Source organism: Curcuma longa, chromosome 1 (assembly GCF_044706935.1).
Source record: "Curcuma longa cultivar G26 ecotype Majalengka, Jawa Barat chromosome 1, ITB_CL_G26_1.1, whole genome shotgun sequence".
NCBI lineage: Eukaryota > Viridiplantae > Streptophyta > Magnoliopsida > Zingiberales > Zingiberaceae > Curcuma > Curcuma longa.
Genome location: NC_133861.1, coordinates 8,839,273 through 8,854,654, shown reverse-complemented (window position 1 = coordinate 8,854,654; position 15,382 = coordinate 8,839,273). Strand labels below are relative to the sequence as shown.

At 35.8% G+C, this 15,382-nt stretch overlaps 2 protein-coding genes and 1 pseudogene across 2 annotated transcripts; 2 read left to right on the top strand and 1 right to left on the bottom strand.

Annotated features, from left to right (window-relative positions):
- The first annotated feature begins 1,191 nt into the window (after positions 1-1,191).
- Positions 1,192-3,319, top strand: LOC141829081 (secretory carrier-associated membrane protein 2-like; annotated as a pseudogene).
- Positions 3,320-8,254: 4,935 nt separating this feature from the next.
- On the bottom strand, positions 8,255-8,982 carry LOC141813775 (uncharacterized). Its single transcript, XM_074701759.1, has 3 exons — positions 8,846-8,982; positions 8,610-8,761; positions 8,255-8,513 (listed from the first exon to the last, which is right to left on the bottom strand). The coding sequence occupies exons 1-3, from the start codon at positions 8,937-8,939 to the stop codon at positions 8,346-8,348; spliced, it is 414 nt and encodes a 137-aa protein (XP_074557860.1). The 5' UTR covers positions 8,940-8,982; the 3' UTR covers positions 8,255-8,345.
- Positions 8,983-10,382: 1,400 nt separating this feature from the next.
- LOC141842254 (cytochrome b-c1 complex subunit 6-1, mitochondrial-like) lies at positions 10,383-15,038 on the top strand. Its single transcript, XM_074730472.1, has 5 exons — positions 10,383-10,468; positions 11,001-11,030; positions 11,161-11,245; positions 14,623-14,712; positions 14,798-15,038. Coding segments are annotated over exons 2-5 (210 nt in total). The 5' UTR covers positions 10,383-10,468; positions 11,001-11,028; the 3' UTR covers positions 14,831-15,038.
- The last annotated feature ends 344 nt before the right edge of the window (positions 15,039-15,382 follow it).

Here is a 15,382-nt window from a genome sequence, read left to right as displayed (position 1 = left end):
TCCCCTTATTTCTAACATTTTTGTCCATAACCTAAACTGCAAATTCAAATATTTAGGGAACTTATATAAAAAAAACACAACTACGTACTCCTCCACTACTCCCTCTTTTCTCAACTTGTTATGACTGGGTACGTACGATGGAGCCCAAGGCTCTTACGCAGGTCATACGAGGCGGGTAAACTTTTCGAGTGTCCCACACAACTTTGGATCTGCTTTGGTAAGCAATTTGACGTTCTCATGGGTCGAGTACCTGATTTTTCGGTGTTATCCGACGTGGTCTCTTCTTTTTGGCTGTCGCTGTGGTCCCCATTCCCGTTTGCGGGCCGCACGCTTGTATCTGTTGGATAAGGGTACGTGGGCGACAGATTGGGGGAGGATTTACGGTACGTGTGTTTGTAGATCGTCTTTTTCTGAGACGCGCCTACAAATATTTAAAACCTTTTAGACAAAATAAAAAAAAAGATGTACCTTAATTTTAGCATCATAAAATAAAATTTGATGTCCTGATCGTGATGTGCGTTTGTCACTTGCAAATTTTTCAAAAGCGCGTAGAAAGTTAGTTGAGTTCATTTCTTCCCCTATGAAAACAGCTAATCACATTAAATAAATTTTAACACATTAAAATACAAGATGATTATTAAATTCTGTATTATTTTTTTACCGATAAATATAAATATATTAAACTGAATAATTGAAATTATAAATCCTCCTTCATAACAACAAGAGACTTCATAATACTCCTCTCTTAGTTCATATATTCAATATTCATATAATATTTGGATATCTAGATAATGCAAATAAAGTTTTTAAAATCATTGTAATGATGATCTTTAAAGATAGCGAGGTTTTGATGCGAAGCTTATCCTTCTAACTTGAGTCAATCAAAAGTTAAAGGCTTAAATGTTTCATCAAAGTTAAAGGTAGTTCTTTTTGAATTCATAAATCCATGATTTCTCTGTCCCCTTGCAGCCTGCCTTGTCAAAGAGTGGAGACATTGTCGAACTGCATAGTGCGGACCGAAGCAAATTAATTTAATGAGAGGAAAACAGTTGTTTTGTTCTACTTGGCGACCGCCGGCACGCACTCTCTTCATCGCCTTGACAAGCTCGCCATCTCCTTACTCTCTCAATTTCTATCTACAAGTGGAGAAGGTGAAGAACATAATCAAGAGATAAGCAAGGTGAGAAAGACATGGCTGCAGGCAGCAGGTTCGAGGCCAACCCTTTCACCGACGATGACATTAATCCCTTCTCAGTGAGCCACCGGCACTAGTCCTTTGTTCTCTTCATTGCGAGCTCTATGTGCTGAATGTTTGATGTTTAATGTTTAATGTTTAATGTTTAATGGAAATGCTCTCGCATGGCAGCAACCTGGAAGAGCATACAATGATGGCGGCGCAACAATTAATATTCCTCTCAATACAGAAAAGGTATATGTATACTAGCTTGTTGTTCATCATCGTAAAGACTGACAGAGTTAGCATTAACGGATTTACAAACATGTATTTACTGGATGCATTCTGCGTGCAATTGTATCAATGCGACGTAACCTTGACTTATGACTTCAAAACAAACAAAGATTCATTTTCTCACAAATTTCTTGTCAGGAGATAAAGAGGAAGGAGATAGAGTTGCAAACCAGAGAAACAGAACTAAACAGAAGGGAAGAGGTACTTGTGGATTAGTGTCTCTAAAATAGAAAGTAATCATAGGATGTGCAATGCTTGTCTAGTTACATTGGATAAAAGGCAAAGTTTAACATTTCGTAGTTGGTATGAATTTATAATCCTTTCAAATTATTTTAAAACTATGGATTTAGGAATCTTAAACAACATTCTTTCAAGTTTTGGGTAGTCCAAACACGTTTATTGTTTTGACCATCATTTCTTTGATGTTCCATAGACATTAAAACGAAGAGAAGAAGCCGTAGCAAGGGGTACTACTCTATGGATTTTCAAGAACTATTGGATTTGTTACAGAAAATACTTTTCCAACAATGTTGATACAATGATACTGAAATATATCGATCTTCTTTGCTCATAAACTTTTGCAGCAGTTGTCATAGAAGATAAAAATTGGCCTCCATTCTTCCCCATCATTCACCACGACATTGCAAATGAAATCCCCATACGTTCGCAAAGGCTGCTATATGTTGCTTTCGCATCATTTTTAGGTAATCATATGTTTCATGAAGTCATGAGCCTAAGCAGAACATGCTGTATACTGAACTATATACATACAAATTGTTTTTACTCTAAATTTTCCTTTTTGAATTTTATGTAGGATTAACTCTATGTCTTACTTGGAATGTGATATCCACACTTACAGCTTGGCTCAAGGGCGAAGGTTGGTTTGCCAATTTACGGCATGAGTACTCCTTATAATTCATTGCAGTATAAGTCACCATCTCCAACACTAGCAAAAAGATATGACTGATAACATTGTTTGAATTTCTGATAGGTATTAAGATTTGGTTCCTTGCAATTATATACTTAGTTTCCAGTGTCCCGGGAGCGTATTGGCTATGGTATCGTCCCCTGTATCGCGCGATGAGGTAAGAATTCCAAAAATCTCAAGCACGCACTCCGTTTCATGCCGAGTTATCTGATTTCTTTTCCACATGTTCTAGGAATGACAGTGCTCTGAGCTTTGGATGGTTTTTCATTTTTTACCTGGTGTGGAAGTTTACTTGTGCAGTCTCCACAGCTTGTTCACTATTCAGTGGCATTTTCTTTTTCCATTGACAAGTATCTGCAGATCATTTATATATCTCTCATGTGTTACAGATTCATCTAGCCTTTTGCATCTACTCCGCTGTTGCTCCTCCTTTTCCTTTCAAAGGAAAATCTTTGACGTAAGAGTCAATATATTCTTTGTAAAAAAAAACAATAATCCCTAATCTATCTTAATTGTTGTTTAATTGTTCTCCACCGCAGTGGTCTTCTTCCAGCCATGGATGTTATTGGAGACAATATCATAGTTGGGGTAAATGAACGTTTCTTAGTTTTTCTGTGAACATATGAGTAAAGTATATCAGACAAGTAATTTGCAGATATTATTTGCTGGAAAAGAAACTACTGATCGATTTGCTTCTTCATTGATTTCAGATATTCTATTTTATTGGGTTTGGTTTCTTCTGCCTCGAGTCACTCATCAGCCTTTGGGTCATTCAGGTAAGTAGGTGTCTTTCTTAGATCTGCAACTGGTGTTAGAAATCACTGGATTCTCCAATATTGCTCAAAACGAGGGTCGGTTTGTTTCACTTGTTATTGCAGCAAGTATTCACGCACTTAAGAAGAAGTGGAAATGGAGAGGCATGAACATAATCATTTCACCGAAACCAGAAAAGAAGAAAAAGTCAGCTTAATTGGACTGTAAAATCCGTGTCTTTGCTGGTATTTAGCACTGTAAAATCTCACTGGATAGTTGGTAATTATTTTCATTCCAGAATCAGAAGATCATTGTTCCATGGCAGGAATACTCACCACTATACTACAACGAGCATGTTGTTGAGTTACTAATAAGAAGCTATATTTTTATTAATAAAGGTTTTCAATCATGGCAAAAATGAAGAAAAAATCTAAGAGGAAGACCATGAAATATAGTCATATTCGCTCAAAACGAGAGATCATTGATTCATACAGGATAGAATTGACAACAAGACCTTGATCAGGTTAGGAAATATATACCATATAATAGACAAACATAGGAATACTAAGGACTTCATGCTCGGTGATCATGTCCATGTCTTTCCAATCTCATGCATAGTGTCTTTCCCCAATGTTCTCTCCAATCTGAACATGGTGTGAGTCAAAAAAGATCTTTCAATTAACTTCAGATGTATAATTCTCTTCCACCAGATGTAAAATTCTCAGGCTTCAGTCTGGTCCCCAACAGCTCAAGTAGAACACCATCCTCAGTGACTCCTCTGAAGTCACGCTGCTCTCACTTGTAGGGCAACCCTTGCTGCATGGTTTGACCCTTACTTGAGCCGCTGATCCATTAGCGGACAGGTTCCATTTGAGCCCTGAGGAGCTTGGCCTGCTCACTTGGCTCTTGAGCTCAAGAGCTACCCCAAGCAGAAGAGCCAAGCTCAGCTTGTTTTTGCAGCCTATCCTCATGTCTTGAATTCGTGTGGTGCGTGTGGCACATGAAGAAGAACCACAAGCTTGCACACCCTTTATATAGATAACGTCAAGTGGCCAAGTGACTGAGAGAGTTGGTCTGAACCCTAAAGCCAGTGGTTTCTCCATAAAAAACCACTGGCACAGACCATTGTTTCCTTCAGAGACAAGAGTGGTAACCAGTCTTTTTCTTGTTTGTTGCATTTGTGGCCCTTGTTTTCTCCTGGGCATGTTTTTTTCAATACCATTTGGATTGTGGCTAGCTACAATTGAATGGATCTTAAATGCAACGTCTCTTGCCTGTCATTTTTAAACTTCATCCCTTTCAGTCCCTTGCAGGATGTAAAAGTATTTATTAGTCTAAGATAAAAAAAAATTATATTAGCCATCTTAAATAGTTGAGAAAGATACGATTTGTTGATGCTGATGTCGATAAAAAACCAAGTATTATTATTTTTGTTGCATTTGGCACATTGATTAAGAGGAAATGAAAAATTTGTAGACACAAAGTCTAAGGTAGTGGTTAGAGCCAAACATGCAGATGATTCTAAGAAATTAAGCATTCAATACTGTCATTGCTGATGATTCTAACCAATTAATTATACAATGATCTCTCTGTTCTTGCCTAGTAACTGTATTTTGTGGAGAATTAAGTGAAAAAAAAAACTCTTATATAATTGGGTGCCTATTGTGCCAGGACTCCTCCCAATTTATCTAGAATCATGCTTGTGAGAAAGTCATGCATATGTTTCTCCTCTGGTGATTAAGGTGATAAGATCTATTCAGTCCTATGAGAATGTTTTGCTCGAGCCAACCATAAAAATACAGAGAATATGAACTTCCAACCGAAAGACATAGTAGAAAGGTGAGAAAAAGAGATGCTGAACATTTTCTTATATCTTGTTTCTACACATGATGTAATTGGATGGTGGAAGCTACATTCTTCTCTTTTTCAATCTCACTTAGATTTTGATTTTATCTCGAATAGTTAGCCAATTGAGTATGATTGAAAAGTGCAAGAACCTAATCAATTTAACCTAAGGAATATCTATTCAACCAAATATCTTCATCTCATATGCAGCAGATTAACTATATATCAAGTTACTCAAATTGCTCTATCTCCACAATATGCCACCTATTCAGGGTCATCAAGGTCCCTTCTAATCCTTTTTAGCAAATCTAGCAGTTTAATTGTATACGCACAGTCCTAGCTAAATGCAGTCCCAATGTCAGAAAAAGGAGGTTCCATTGCTTTGGTTCTCCTTCCTGAGTTGTGTAGATAGTGAAGAGGATGAAAAGATCCATTTTAAAACTATATTTACAAACCATCTACTATGTCCATTACTGAATCTAACAAAATGGCATTGTGACAAAAGTCTAACACCTTCCAAATGCCCCTCTAGGGTTGTCACCTCCCATCCCTGAGTGTAGAATATGCTATTTCAATTAGGCAAATAGTTCCACCGTTTTTTTTTTTTTTTTTTTTTTGCAAAGTAAGGCTATATTGTAGCCATTTAAACTAAGGATGCCAAACCCCACTTCATCCTTGTTGGCTGTATACCAAACTTCAAGATGTCAAATATTTGACTTGTGATGAGAAAACTGGTGGTTTAGAAGAAACTTTGTTGCATTCCATATATTTCTTGTTGAGATCAAACTAATAAGATGTAGATTAATCATAAGTAAATAACCAGGGATGCGAGAACACTATTTAACAAAATGACTTCATCCAGGCTATAAAACTTCTTTGCTACAAATCTAAACTCCATGCCACTCTAGCAATGAGATGATCCTAATATGATTAATTTGGCTTCCCAGTGCTGATATGACAGAAATCTACAGCTGCTGAAGAGTTTTTTGATGAAGTTATGAGATTGCTAAAGAGGTTTTCTTCTTCGGATGTGATTGACTCTGTGAGGAATAACACACATCAGAGAATCTCGTTGAGAAATACCTAATGAAGCCCCTCCGATGCTTAAATTAGATTCCAAAGAAAAGGGAATAGCAAACAGATGAGATAGTCAAGAATCACATTATCATCCTACCATACCTCTGTGATGTTGGTATCATTACCGTATATAGGGAGAGAAAAGCAATGAAAAACTATCCCACCTTTTCCCAAAGGACACATCTGTATCAAAGGATGCATCCCTTTGTAACTATGCAGTCATGCTCGAGTTCGGACTTTTAAAGTCTCTGGCTCCAAAGCGTACTCAAGCTCCCAAATTCTCAACTTTCGAGAACTTGGGCGGTTAGGCATTTAGTGACTCGGGCACTCAGGGTGCTCAAGAGCGCAACCCACTCGATAATCAGCAACTCGATAATTGACACTTAGATACTTGAGTCTTCGGTGATTGGGCGCTAGGGGTCTAGAGTGCTTAGGTGTTCCATATTTGGCACTGAGGCCTGTGGAGCTCTAGCACTCGGGTCTTCAGTGCTTAGGCACTTGAGCACTTAGGCCTTCAGTGCTTGGGTGCTCGAGCACTTGACACTTGGGCCTGGGATATTTGAGCACTCCGCACTCAACACTTAGGCCTCCGATGCTGGGATGCTCCACACTCCACACTCGAGCTTATGGTGTTGAGCGCTCCCCACTCGACACTTGGGATGCTCGACCACTCGGGCATTCGGGTGTTTGGGTACTCAAGTGCTCAAGAGTTCAGTGCTCGCAACCCACTCAGGTGCGCCGCACTCAATACTTGGGCTTGGGGTGCTTGGGCACTCCACACTCGACACTCAGGCTTCCGAGGCTGGGACGCTCCACATTCAACACTTGAGCTTGTGGTACTTGAGCACTACCCACTTGACACTCAAGATGCTCGGCCACTCCGATGTTCGGGCGTTTGGGCACTCGGGTGTTCGAGAGTTCAAGCTATCGACAACCAGGCTTGGTAGCTCGAGCTCAGGGTGACATAACATGATGGCATGACTAGTTCGTCGAGATTGAGCCACCGGCCACGTAGGTACATCCTACTAATCTAGGATGGGCTGAATACCAACGGTATCAAGTGCCAAATTGGAAACTATGATATGATATCCAAAGATCTTAAAGTGGCCAACCAAAGGGCCCTGTTAGATAGCTAGCTCCTTGCCTTGCCTCTAAAGTGAGGATTTCTCCATATTTATTATGAGAGCGCTGGATACCAAAAATATCACCATTATGATTCAAAAGTGTAATACATAATCTGAGTTGGCTTGAAAAAATAGTGTGTTATTAGCATATTGTAATATATGAAAATTTTCTTGTCCTACCCTACAATAAATCCAAGGTCATATGTTTGGTGAAGGGATTTATGCAATACATTTGTAATTAGAATGAGTAGATAGGGAGAAAGAAGATTACCTTCCCTTAGGCTTCTGCCATAATGAAACCAAGAGCCTGACAAATTGTTCAAAATGATCCCTCCTTGTGCAGCAGTAACAATGTTCATCACCCATGAAATCCATAGCCTTGGATAGATTCTAAGCATTAGAACATATTCAAGAGCCCTCCAACTAACACAATCAACTTCGGTTACATCTGTTTCTTCTTGTTTTGATTGGCATCAATAATCTTAGACTCATACATATGACAGTTCATAGTACTCTTTGTTTGATGAAGATAAATAATGTCTCACACACAAGATTTGATATACATTTTGCATACGAATTGAAATAACTTTAATGATCAACTTCATCAGTAGATGCTCTAGGGCAAGAATATCTAGAGACATAAAATGAAGTTTGATGCTAGAATATCTAGAGACATACCATGATCATCAAATAGATTAGAGTGCAAGAACATAAAATGAATTTTGAGAAAATACCCATAGAAGTGTGTGGTAAAAGCCTTTAGAATAATGAAACACCTAAATTGTGTGGTCGGTGCCTCTAGATTTCTTAAAAAGTAGACAAATGGGTTGGGCAGGGCTAAGTAGGATAGAAGAACTAGGTGTATCGAGTAAGACAGATGAGCTAATGGATTAAACGGAATGGAATAGACAAGTTAGGCAAGTCAAGTAGATCGAGTGAGCCAAACTACATGTGTAGAGTTGCTAAAGGGACCAACTTACCAAAGCAAAATATTTCTTTTAGACATTTTAATGCAAGGAAAGGAAGACTGTTCCTTAAGCTACTTCCACAAACTAAACATAAAATAAAACATCCATTATATTTATCATTAAATTGTGAAAATATCATGCAACACCAAAACTTTTTTCTGCTATATAACTGAAATAATGACTTAAAATTGGAAGTCAGAATCATCCCATTGGAGCACTGCAGACCCCAAATCTTGCTCCCTCTTGAGCTTGTCTTTCATGAACCAGTCACAGACTCTACCTGCATTTAGCTCCTCAATTGCCACTCCTTCCTGCTCTGAGATCACTCTCAAGAGATTCAGCGATGATATCTGAGAAAAACAGTTGTATTGTTATTAAGAAGGATGAGTTCGTGTGGCTGACTCATATGCTTCTAACTTAGATTGAGACATGCATGATGGACCCACAGTTAATCTGCAGAGAAAGCGCTCATGAGTGCTGAGCCCTGAGATCTCAACCAACCCAGCTTCCTCCAGGCTCAGAAAGCCTTTCCTCTTGCTCTTCTGCTCCTCTTGGCTGCAACACTTCGCCACCAATCTCCCCCTGTTCGACAACTTTGCTGCAGGAAATTGAAGACGAAGTACTGGTGATTCACAACACAGATCAATATGAAGAGGAGAAAACAACTAAGGAGTTGCTGTACCTTGATGGCAGATGGCCCTCTGCTTTACTGGTGCTGGAGAGTTGAGCAGAAGAGGCAAATGGGTGGCGCAATTGAATTGCTTGAGGAAGACCATGGCTGGATTGGGAGAGCTTAGAGGAACTGGATGAGTGGTTGGATTCGGTGCATGGAGGCCTCAAATGGATAGGATGTGGCTCGCACGCAGGGTCCCATCCTTTGGATCATGCTTAGTTCCTGTAATTCTTTTTTTTCATAAATGTCAAACAAATTTTATTTATATTTATTCAATAGTATATATATATATATATATATATAATAAATTTAATACTAATAAACTTGGTTAGTTAATATTTTTGAAGAAAGTTAATAATTTATGAATAAATTTGTTTTAGTTTTTATTTTTTATCCTAGTAATTTATGAAGAAAGTTTATAATAAATAATTTTGAATGAATATAATTCAATTTTCTTCTGCAAAAATTGATGGGAAGGGTTGATGCATGATTAAGAGTTAACTATCTAAAATAATTAATTAGCTAATTAAGAATTAATTATTTAAATTAGTAGAGAAATTTGTTTCAATAAATTAAGTAATTAAACTAAAGAGATCTTAGTTGTTGTGAAAGACATTTTTCATAGGTATTAGTTAATGAATTTAAGAATTGGCAAAGCATTAAATTATATGCAACCACGTATGACGTACCTTTCAATTTTATAGGCATAGGTTATTTTTGAAATTCAAATTCGTGACCTGTAGCTCACATGTATCAATTTTACTTTTTATTATTAAAATAGTAATATAATTGTATTTAATTAATAAAAAGTTTTTTTTATTGATTCTAATATATATTATAATAATAATAATCTCATGTTAGAACTTTGAACATGTTTTTAGAGTAACTTTGCAAATAAAATTTAAAAATAAATTACCATCGTCTTTAATTTTATTTAATTATCCGTAGAAATCTTCTTTACCAAAATAATCTTACATCTTACTCTTCTCTTCTTGCCATTTTTTAGCTATTTAGAATCTTAGATATGATTTTTTTTTAATTCTATAATATATTTTTAGCATTTATAAAGTACTCTAATACATATACAAATATTATATTTTATTTTGTAAAATTATATAATATATTTTCAAGTGTCAGCATTTAATAAGAATTTGATATTAATTAATGATTAAGATTTTATACTACTTTCCATACTTATGATTTATTTAATTAATTTTATAATTATTCATAAACTATATTAACAATTTTATTATTATTATTAGTATTTTGTCATTTTATTAAATTTTAATTGAATATTAAAATAGGATATAATTTTAAAAGTTGTATTAAAGATCCTGGATATTAATAAGATGTTATAATTTTTCTCGCACACATTTAAAATAGAGGGGCGCTGAGAATATTTTAAAAAGACGGGTTTAAGTGGATAATTTTTTAAACACAAGATTAATAAAAAAATTTCAAGTGAAAATAAAAGAATATTGATTTTTTAGACAATTATCTAGTACAAATAATCATTAATCATATAAACCTAACACGGCGACTGCTTCGTCCTCTTGCGCTCTCCGTTCAGACGGCTGTTTGATCTCCTGCTCAGATACATCGTCGTCGATCCATCTTCTGGCAGATTACTTGGTATGTTTGTGCAGATTTAGCCGATTTAACATTTCCTGCTAATTGGGTTATGTAGATTTGGCATCTCTAACGCTTCCTTTCGCGGATTTGTTGACTAATTTTTAGGTTTTTGCTTTCCTAATTCCCTCTTACTTTTGTTCCGTGTATTAGCATATTGAGTCTCTGTTTGCGAGTTTTTCTAGACGTTTTTTTTTCCATTGGATACGCACGCATCTGAAAATTCAGATCCCTCGCAATGAATTTTAGGCTCGTAGAAGAAATTGGGCATCCTGCGATTTCTGATATGATCTTCCACAAAGCATCGTTTTCCGTTCACATTTTATGGAAATAATTTCTATATTGTTTTGTTTTTTTCATTATATTCTCGATTGTATTATCTGTTAAGGCTATGCTAACATTAGGTTTTGTCCGATCTAGATGCTTTTTCGACTGCAAAGATTGTTTTTTGGGGGTTACTGTTGGCCCGCTTGTTCACAAAGTAATGATAAGTGTTGGCATCTAATGCAATATGATTTTTTTCTGTTCATTATAGGTGCGATAAATAACCTTTGAAGAGCTAAATGTAAGTGTTTATTATTTTCAATTGCTACTTATCATCTTGTTTCTAAATTTTTAAGGAGTTGCATTCTCTACATTTTTAAAGTTATGTTATTTTCCTTGTTCATTCATCTCAACATTTCCTGGAATTTCAGGGCGGATGAGGAATTGGTTGATCCAAAACTGTACCTCGAGGAAACTTGCAAGCCAAAGTGTGTAAGGCCTTTACGTGCATATCAGGTAGTTAAAAGTGCATACTTGTGTCATTTCCAAAGACTTTCATTTTTGACTATATTTTAGAAGTATATGTAGTTTGGTAAACTCTTTCATTTACTAAGGTTTTGGTAAAATTTGTATAACTAGACACAACATAAAGGAATAAGTCTAGGTTTTCTGATTTGCTGGCATAGTGTTTCTATTATTGTGTTTCTAATTCTAGATACTAGATAGAGTTAGCAAAGCCCCCTGACATTTTAGAAGAACCCCTTTTATATATAATCTTTATATGATTACTTTATTTGTTTCCCAACACCATCTTATTTATAAGTACTAGCATGGTGAGCCACACAATCTACTTTATTTGTGCATCAGAGCTGTAGAAGTTGATCTACCTTATGGCTGGATAGACAAATAATAGTGATATCATTAATAAAGAGCATTGGGTTAGTAAAAACTTAAGTATACTGGCATGAGAAGAAATTTGTTTGGAGCTCCATTATAGAGTTCAATCCTAATCATTAATGGAGAAGCTATAGCAACTGAAGAACTTATGATGCATTGGAAAATAATTCATTGGGTAGAATGGTGGAATGTGCCAAGAAAAAAATAATTTATTTTGAGAAGTCATGGATAGTCCTCCATTAACATGGCAGGAGATAAAACATGTAGCCTGAATAAACAGCACCAAGAAGTTGAAAATCTTCTGCTAAATAACAGAGCCATTTGATGATGCTAAAGAATGAAAGATTGATCAAAAGTTTAGACGACATAGTTTGGTACCTAGAAAAAGTCCACACTAGGAGATAAAAAGTTTCTGTTGAATCCATAATACTATAGCTGGTTTTTTCAGTTACACAATTAGTTTTGGTCGTGGCCTGGTGTTTTAGAATTGGACTGCTAGTGAATTAGCGCCCTCTCTCACTTGGAGACGTATCGTGGAGACGGTGAACGCCTATAGAAAACAACAAACTAACTGCATTCAAATGAGTTCATATAATTGGTTTGTGGACTCCAGGGATTTTGGAGCTGACTTTTCCTTATTAGTTACTTCTGTAGTTCACCAATAAAATCCATGTTGAATTTCCTTGTTAGGGTTTTTCAAAAGGCACACTGATTTTTTTTCCTTTTCTCATGGTTTTCTGATAGGTTCCCTTCAGTTGGAATATAAATTACTTAATCTACTTCCAAGTTTGCAACATAGTCTCTAATACTCATTTGTCTGACCAAGTAATGTAGATGTTACTAATGTTAGTCCAAATAACCTTTGATTTCAAAATTCTATTTGCCAGCTAAAAAATGAACCAAAAGTATCTCATTTTTTGTCGCAGAATTCAGTGTAAGTATTTGAATGATAGTTATGTATGAAAAGTTTTTGGATTCTATCCTCGAGTTACAAACTAGAGGGAGCAATAAGTTTTAAGGTATAGATTAAAGATTTACATTGGAGTAAAAATTGAAATGATTTATCACATGATCTCACTTATTTTATATAGATTTTGTAAGAATTGAAAAACTAGTTTGAAAATTAATTGCTTGATTTATTTTTATGAACCGTTTAATTATCCTATTTCTTTTGTTGCATTCTCAAAAGTCAAACTCGTTAACAACCTCCTCTATTGGTCATGTGTCCTTTTTGGAAAGATACTTTGAGGCCTATAAAAGGAGAGATCAAAGCTACATTGAAGGTGATTTTTTTTGAAGCATTTGAAGGCCTACTCCAATGCTCCAAAGAGTTCTAGGATAAGAAAATTTTACCACTTAAGATACACAGTTTTCATTTTTGTCCAGCTCACCAAAACCCTCTCCATCTCAATCTAATTAACTCCAAAACTACTTACCATAATCTTTAATCAGACAACTCAACCCTTAGGTAAGGCTAGTTTCATACTCGTCTAGCTTAGCAATTTGCACAACTCTCAACCCAATTCAACCCACTTCTATTGAGCTCTTGGTTATTTGACCTAACTCAACTTGTCTCTTCCTTCACTTCAATTGAACTCTTAAGTATTTTTGGCCAAATTAAACTCATTGCTCCATCCAACTCCCCAGTTCAACTCCTGATCTCCTCTAACCAGCTTGAGCAGATGGCCAACTTCTATATTTGTTATAGTGCCGAACATGACATCAATCCTATTTACAACGTGAATTGTTGATTCTCAAAATGCGGCTCTTAAGTTTTATAATTGTAATTTAACAACAATTATTTAATATGACATAAGCGCTGTGAAAAGACGTTAGGTACTGATGTAATAATAGGTTCTATCTGGGCCTTATTTTTGAGTGTAGACGTGTGACTTGTGCTTATTGCTAAATCAGCTTTTATGCTGACAATGCCTTATGAAACACCTCAAGTGCATCTCCTTTGTATAGACACTGAAATCTAGAGTGCTTCATTAGCTTCTCATCATTTCTAATAGCTCAAACTTTTGAGATGGTTAACAGGGCCGCCCCCCCCCCCCCCCCCCCCCCCCCCCCCACACACGCAGACAGAGAACACCATAATCACTGCATTGCTATGATCAAGGCCCCTAGCTTACCTAAAATTACAATATATTTTCTAATGTAATCATAAAACTTTGATTTCTGTTGATATGAAGCTTATGCCATTTAAATATGGAAAAGGATTATGATGAAAGGGATTGAAGAAAGAGAATGTGGATAACTGGCCATCGATAGTTAAATTGCTGGCGTTGCATTTCTCCATTAAAGATGTTGCCACTGAGAGGTTGACCCCTTTGCTTTTTACTAAAAATATTGGAAGCTATTGATGCATGGGCTAAAGTAAAACAGTAAACATATCTTATTATTTAAGACGTGTACAATTTCCCAAAGTAGTTGGATTCAGAACCCTTACTCATGCAATACATGTTTTTTTATTTTGTTTCCTTGGGGCTTGACCAATTTCTCAGTTGAGTATATGCAAATCATCCACCCAGAGACATTTGGAAATATTGAACATATTATTAGTAAGATAAAGGTTAGGTGGTTAAGAGTTGAAACAAAGTGAACTTGTAGTGATTGAGTTGCCACTTTGTTTGAGTGTTTTGTTTTTTCATTCATCCATATGCTCGATTGTTTTTATTCTCCAGTTCTAACATACTAAATTCAATTCCAACTTTTGGGATCGCTTGCTTCCTTTTTATCAATACATGTCACACCTAACCCACCCTCTTTCAGAATGGTAGATTATTTGTTAACTAGGCTTTTAATTTACCTTTAATATTAACCAAGAACATCTTGTTCTAATATTCTTCCCCTCGGTGCTGAAATTAATTACCTACGGCACCTACTACTATTCTCCTGTGCTGAATTATTTTCTCATGTCATCGTTTATTTTTCAAGAACTAGTTAGCATCATAAATCGGCTGACTGAGCTATGTGTGCTTAACTTTGCGCAGGCATGTGTTGAAAGAATCAAAGGGGATGAATCCGGACAGAAGCATTGTACTGGGCAGTACTTCGATTACTGGAAGTGTGTTGATCATTGTGTAAGTATTCTTTTGATCGTTTCTACTACGACTAAGCAAACATGGTTAACCTGAAATTTCTTTCTTTTTTAAAAATCAAATACAGGCTGCCCTAAAGCTTTTTGACAAATTGAAATGATCAGCCAGTGATCGGTGGTTTTGATGATATTCCAATCAGTTGCACTATTTTAATTCAGCAGGATCAATTTTTCTGCGAACCTATGCGAGTAACTAATAAAGGACAATTATTTAAAAATATTTATGTGTGGCGTTCCTGTGTTCTTTGTTCGCCCATTTTGTGCTCTGGGATATTTCTGACAATTTTTCAGATAAACATTTATGCTTTAGCTGTTGTTCTATGAGCTTTTTCTATCAATAGAACGAATCAACTTCAAGTTAGCTTGGTTCCCACTGTGCTGTTTCTCTCAAAACTTGAACTTGGTTTTGTTGCTGATCGTCAAAAGATGAGCATAAATTAAAAGGGTGTCTTATTATCCTTTTCACAAAAAGCACATCTTAATTTTTAAAAATATTAGAATAGTATTTTTTTATCTTGAAAATATTTTTATTTTAGTATTAGTGCTACAATATTTAATAGCTTTATTTTAAAATATATATTATATAGCAGCTCAAACTGTTACAACATATTAAATAACATTTTATATAATATATAATATAATTATTAATTTTG

Bases quoted from the DNA above. Each gene is read 5' to 3' on its own strand.
- LOC141842254 (XM_074730472.1), top strand. The intron at 11,246-14,622 runs GTAGTTAAAAGT...AACTTTGCGCAG, and splicing joins GGCCTTTACGTGCATATCAG to GCATGTGTTGAAAGAATCAA. The intron at 14,713-14,797 runs GTAAGTATTCTT...AATCAAATACAG, and splicing joins GGAAGTGTGTTGATCATTGT to GCTGCCCTAAAGCTTTTTGA.
- LOC141813775 (XM_074701759.1), bottom strand. From the start codon at position 8,939: ATGGTCTTCCTCAAGCAATTCAATTGCGCCACCCATTTGCCTCTTCTG. The intron at 8,762-8,845 runs GTACAGCAACTC...AATTTCCTGCAG, and splicing joins GAGGGCCATCTGCCATCAAG to CAAAGTTGTCGAACAGGGGG. The intron at 8,514-8,609 runs GTGGGTCCATCA...TGTTTTTCTCAG, and splicing joins GCTTTCTCTGCAGATTAACT to ATATCATCGCTGAATCTCTT.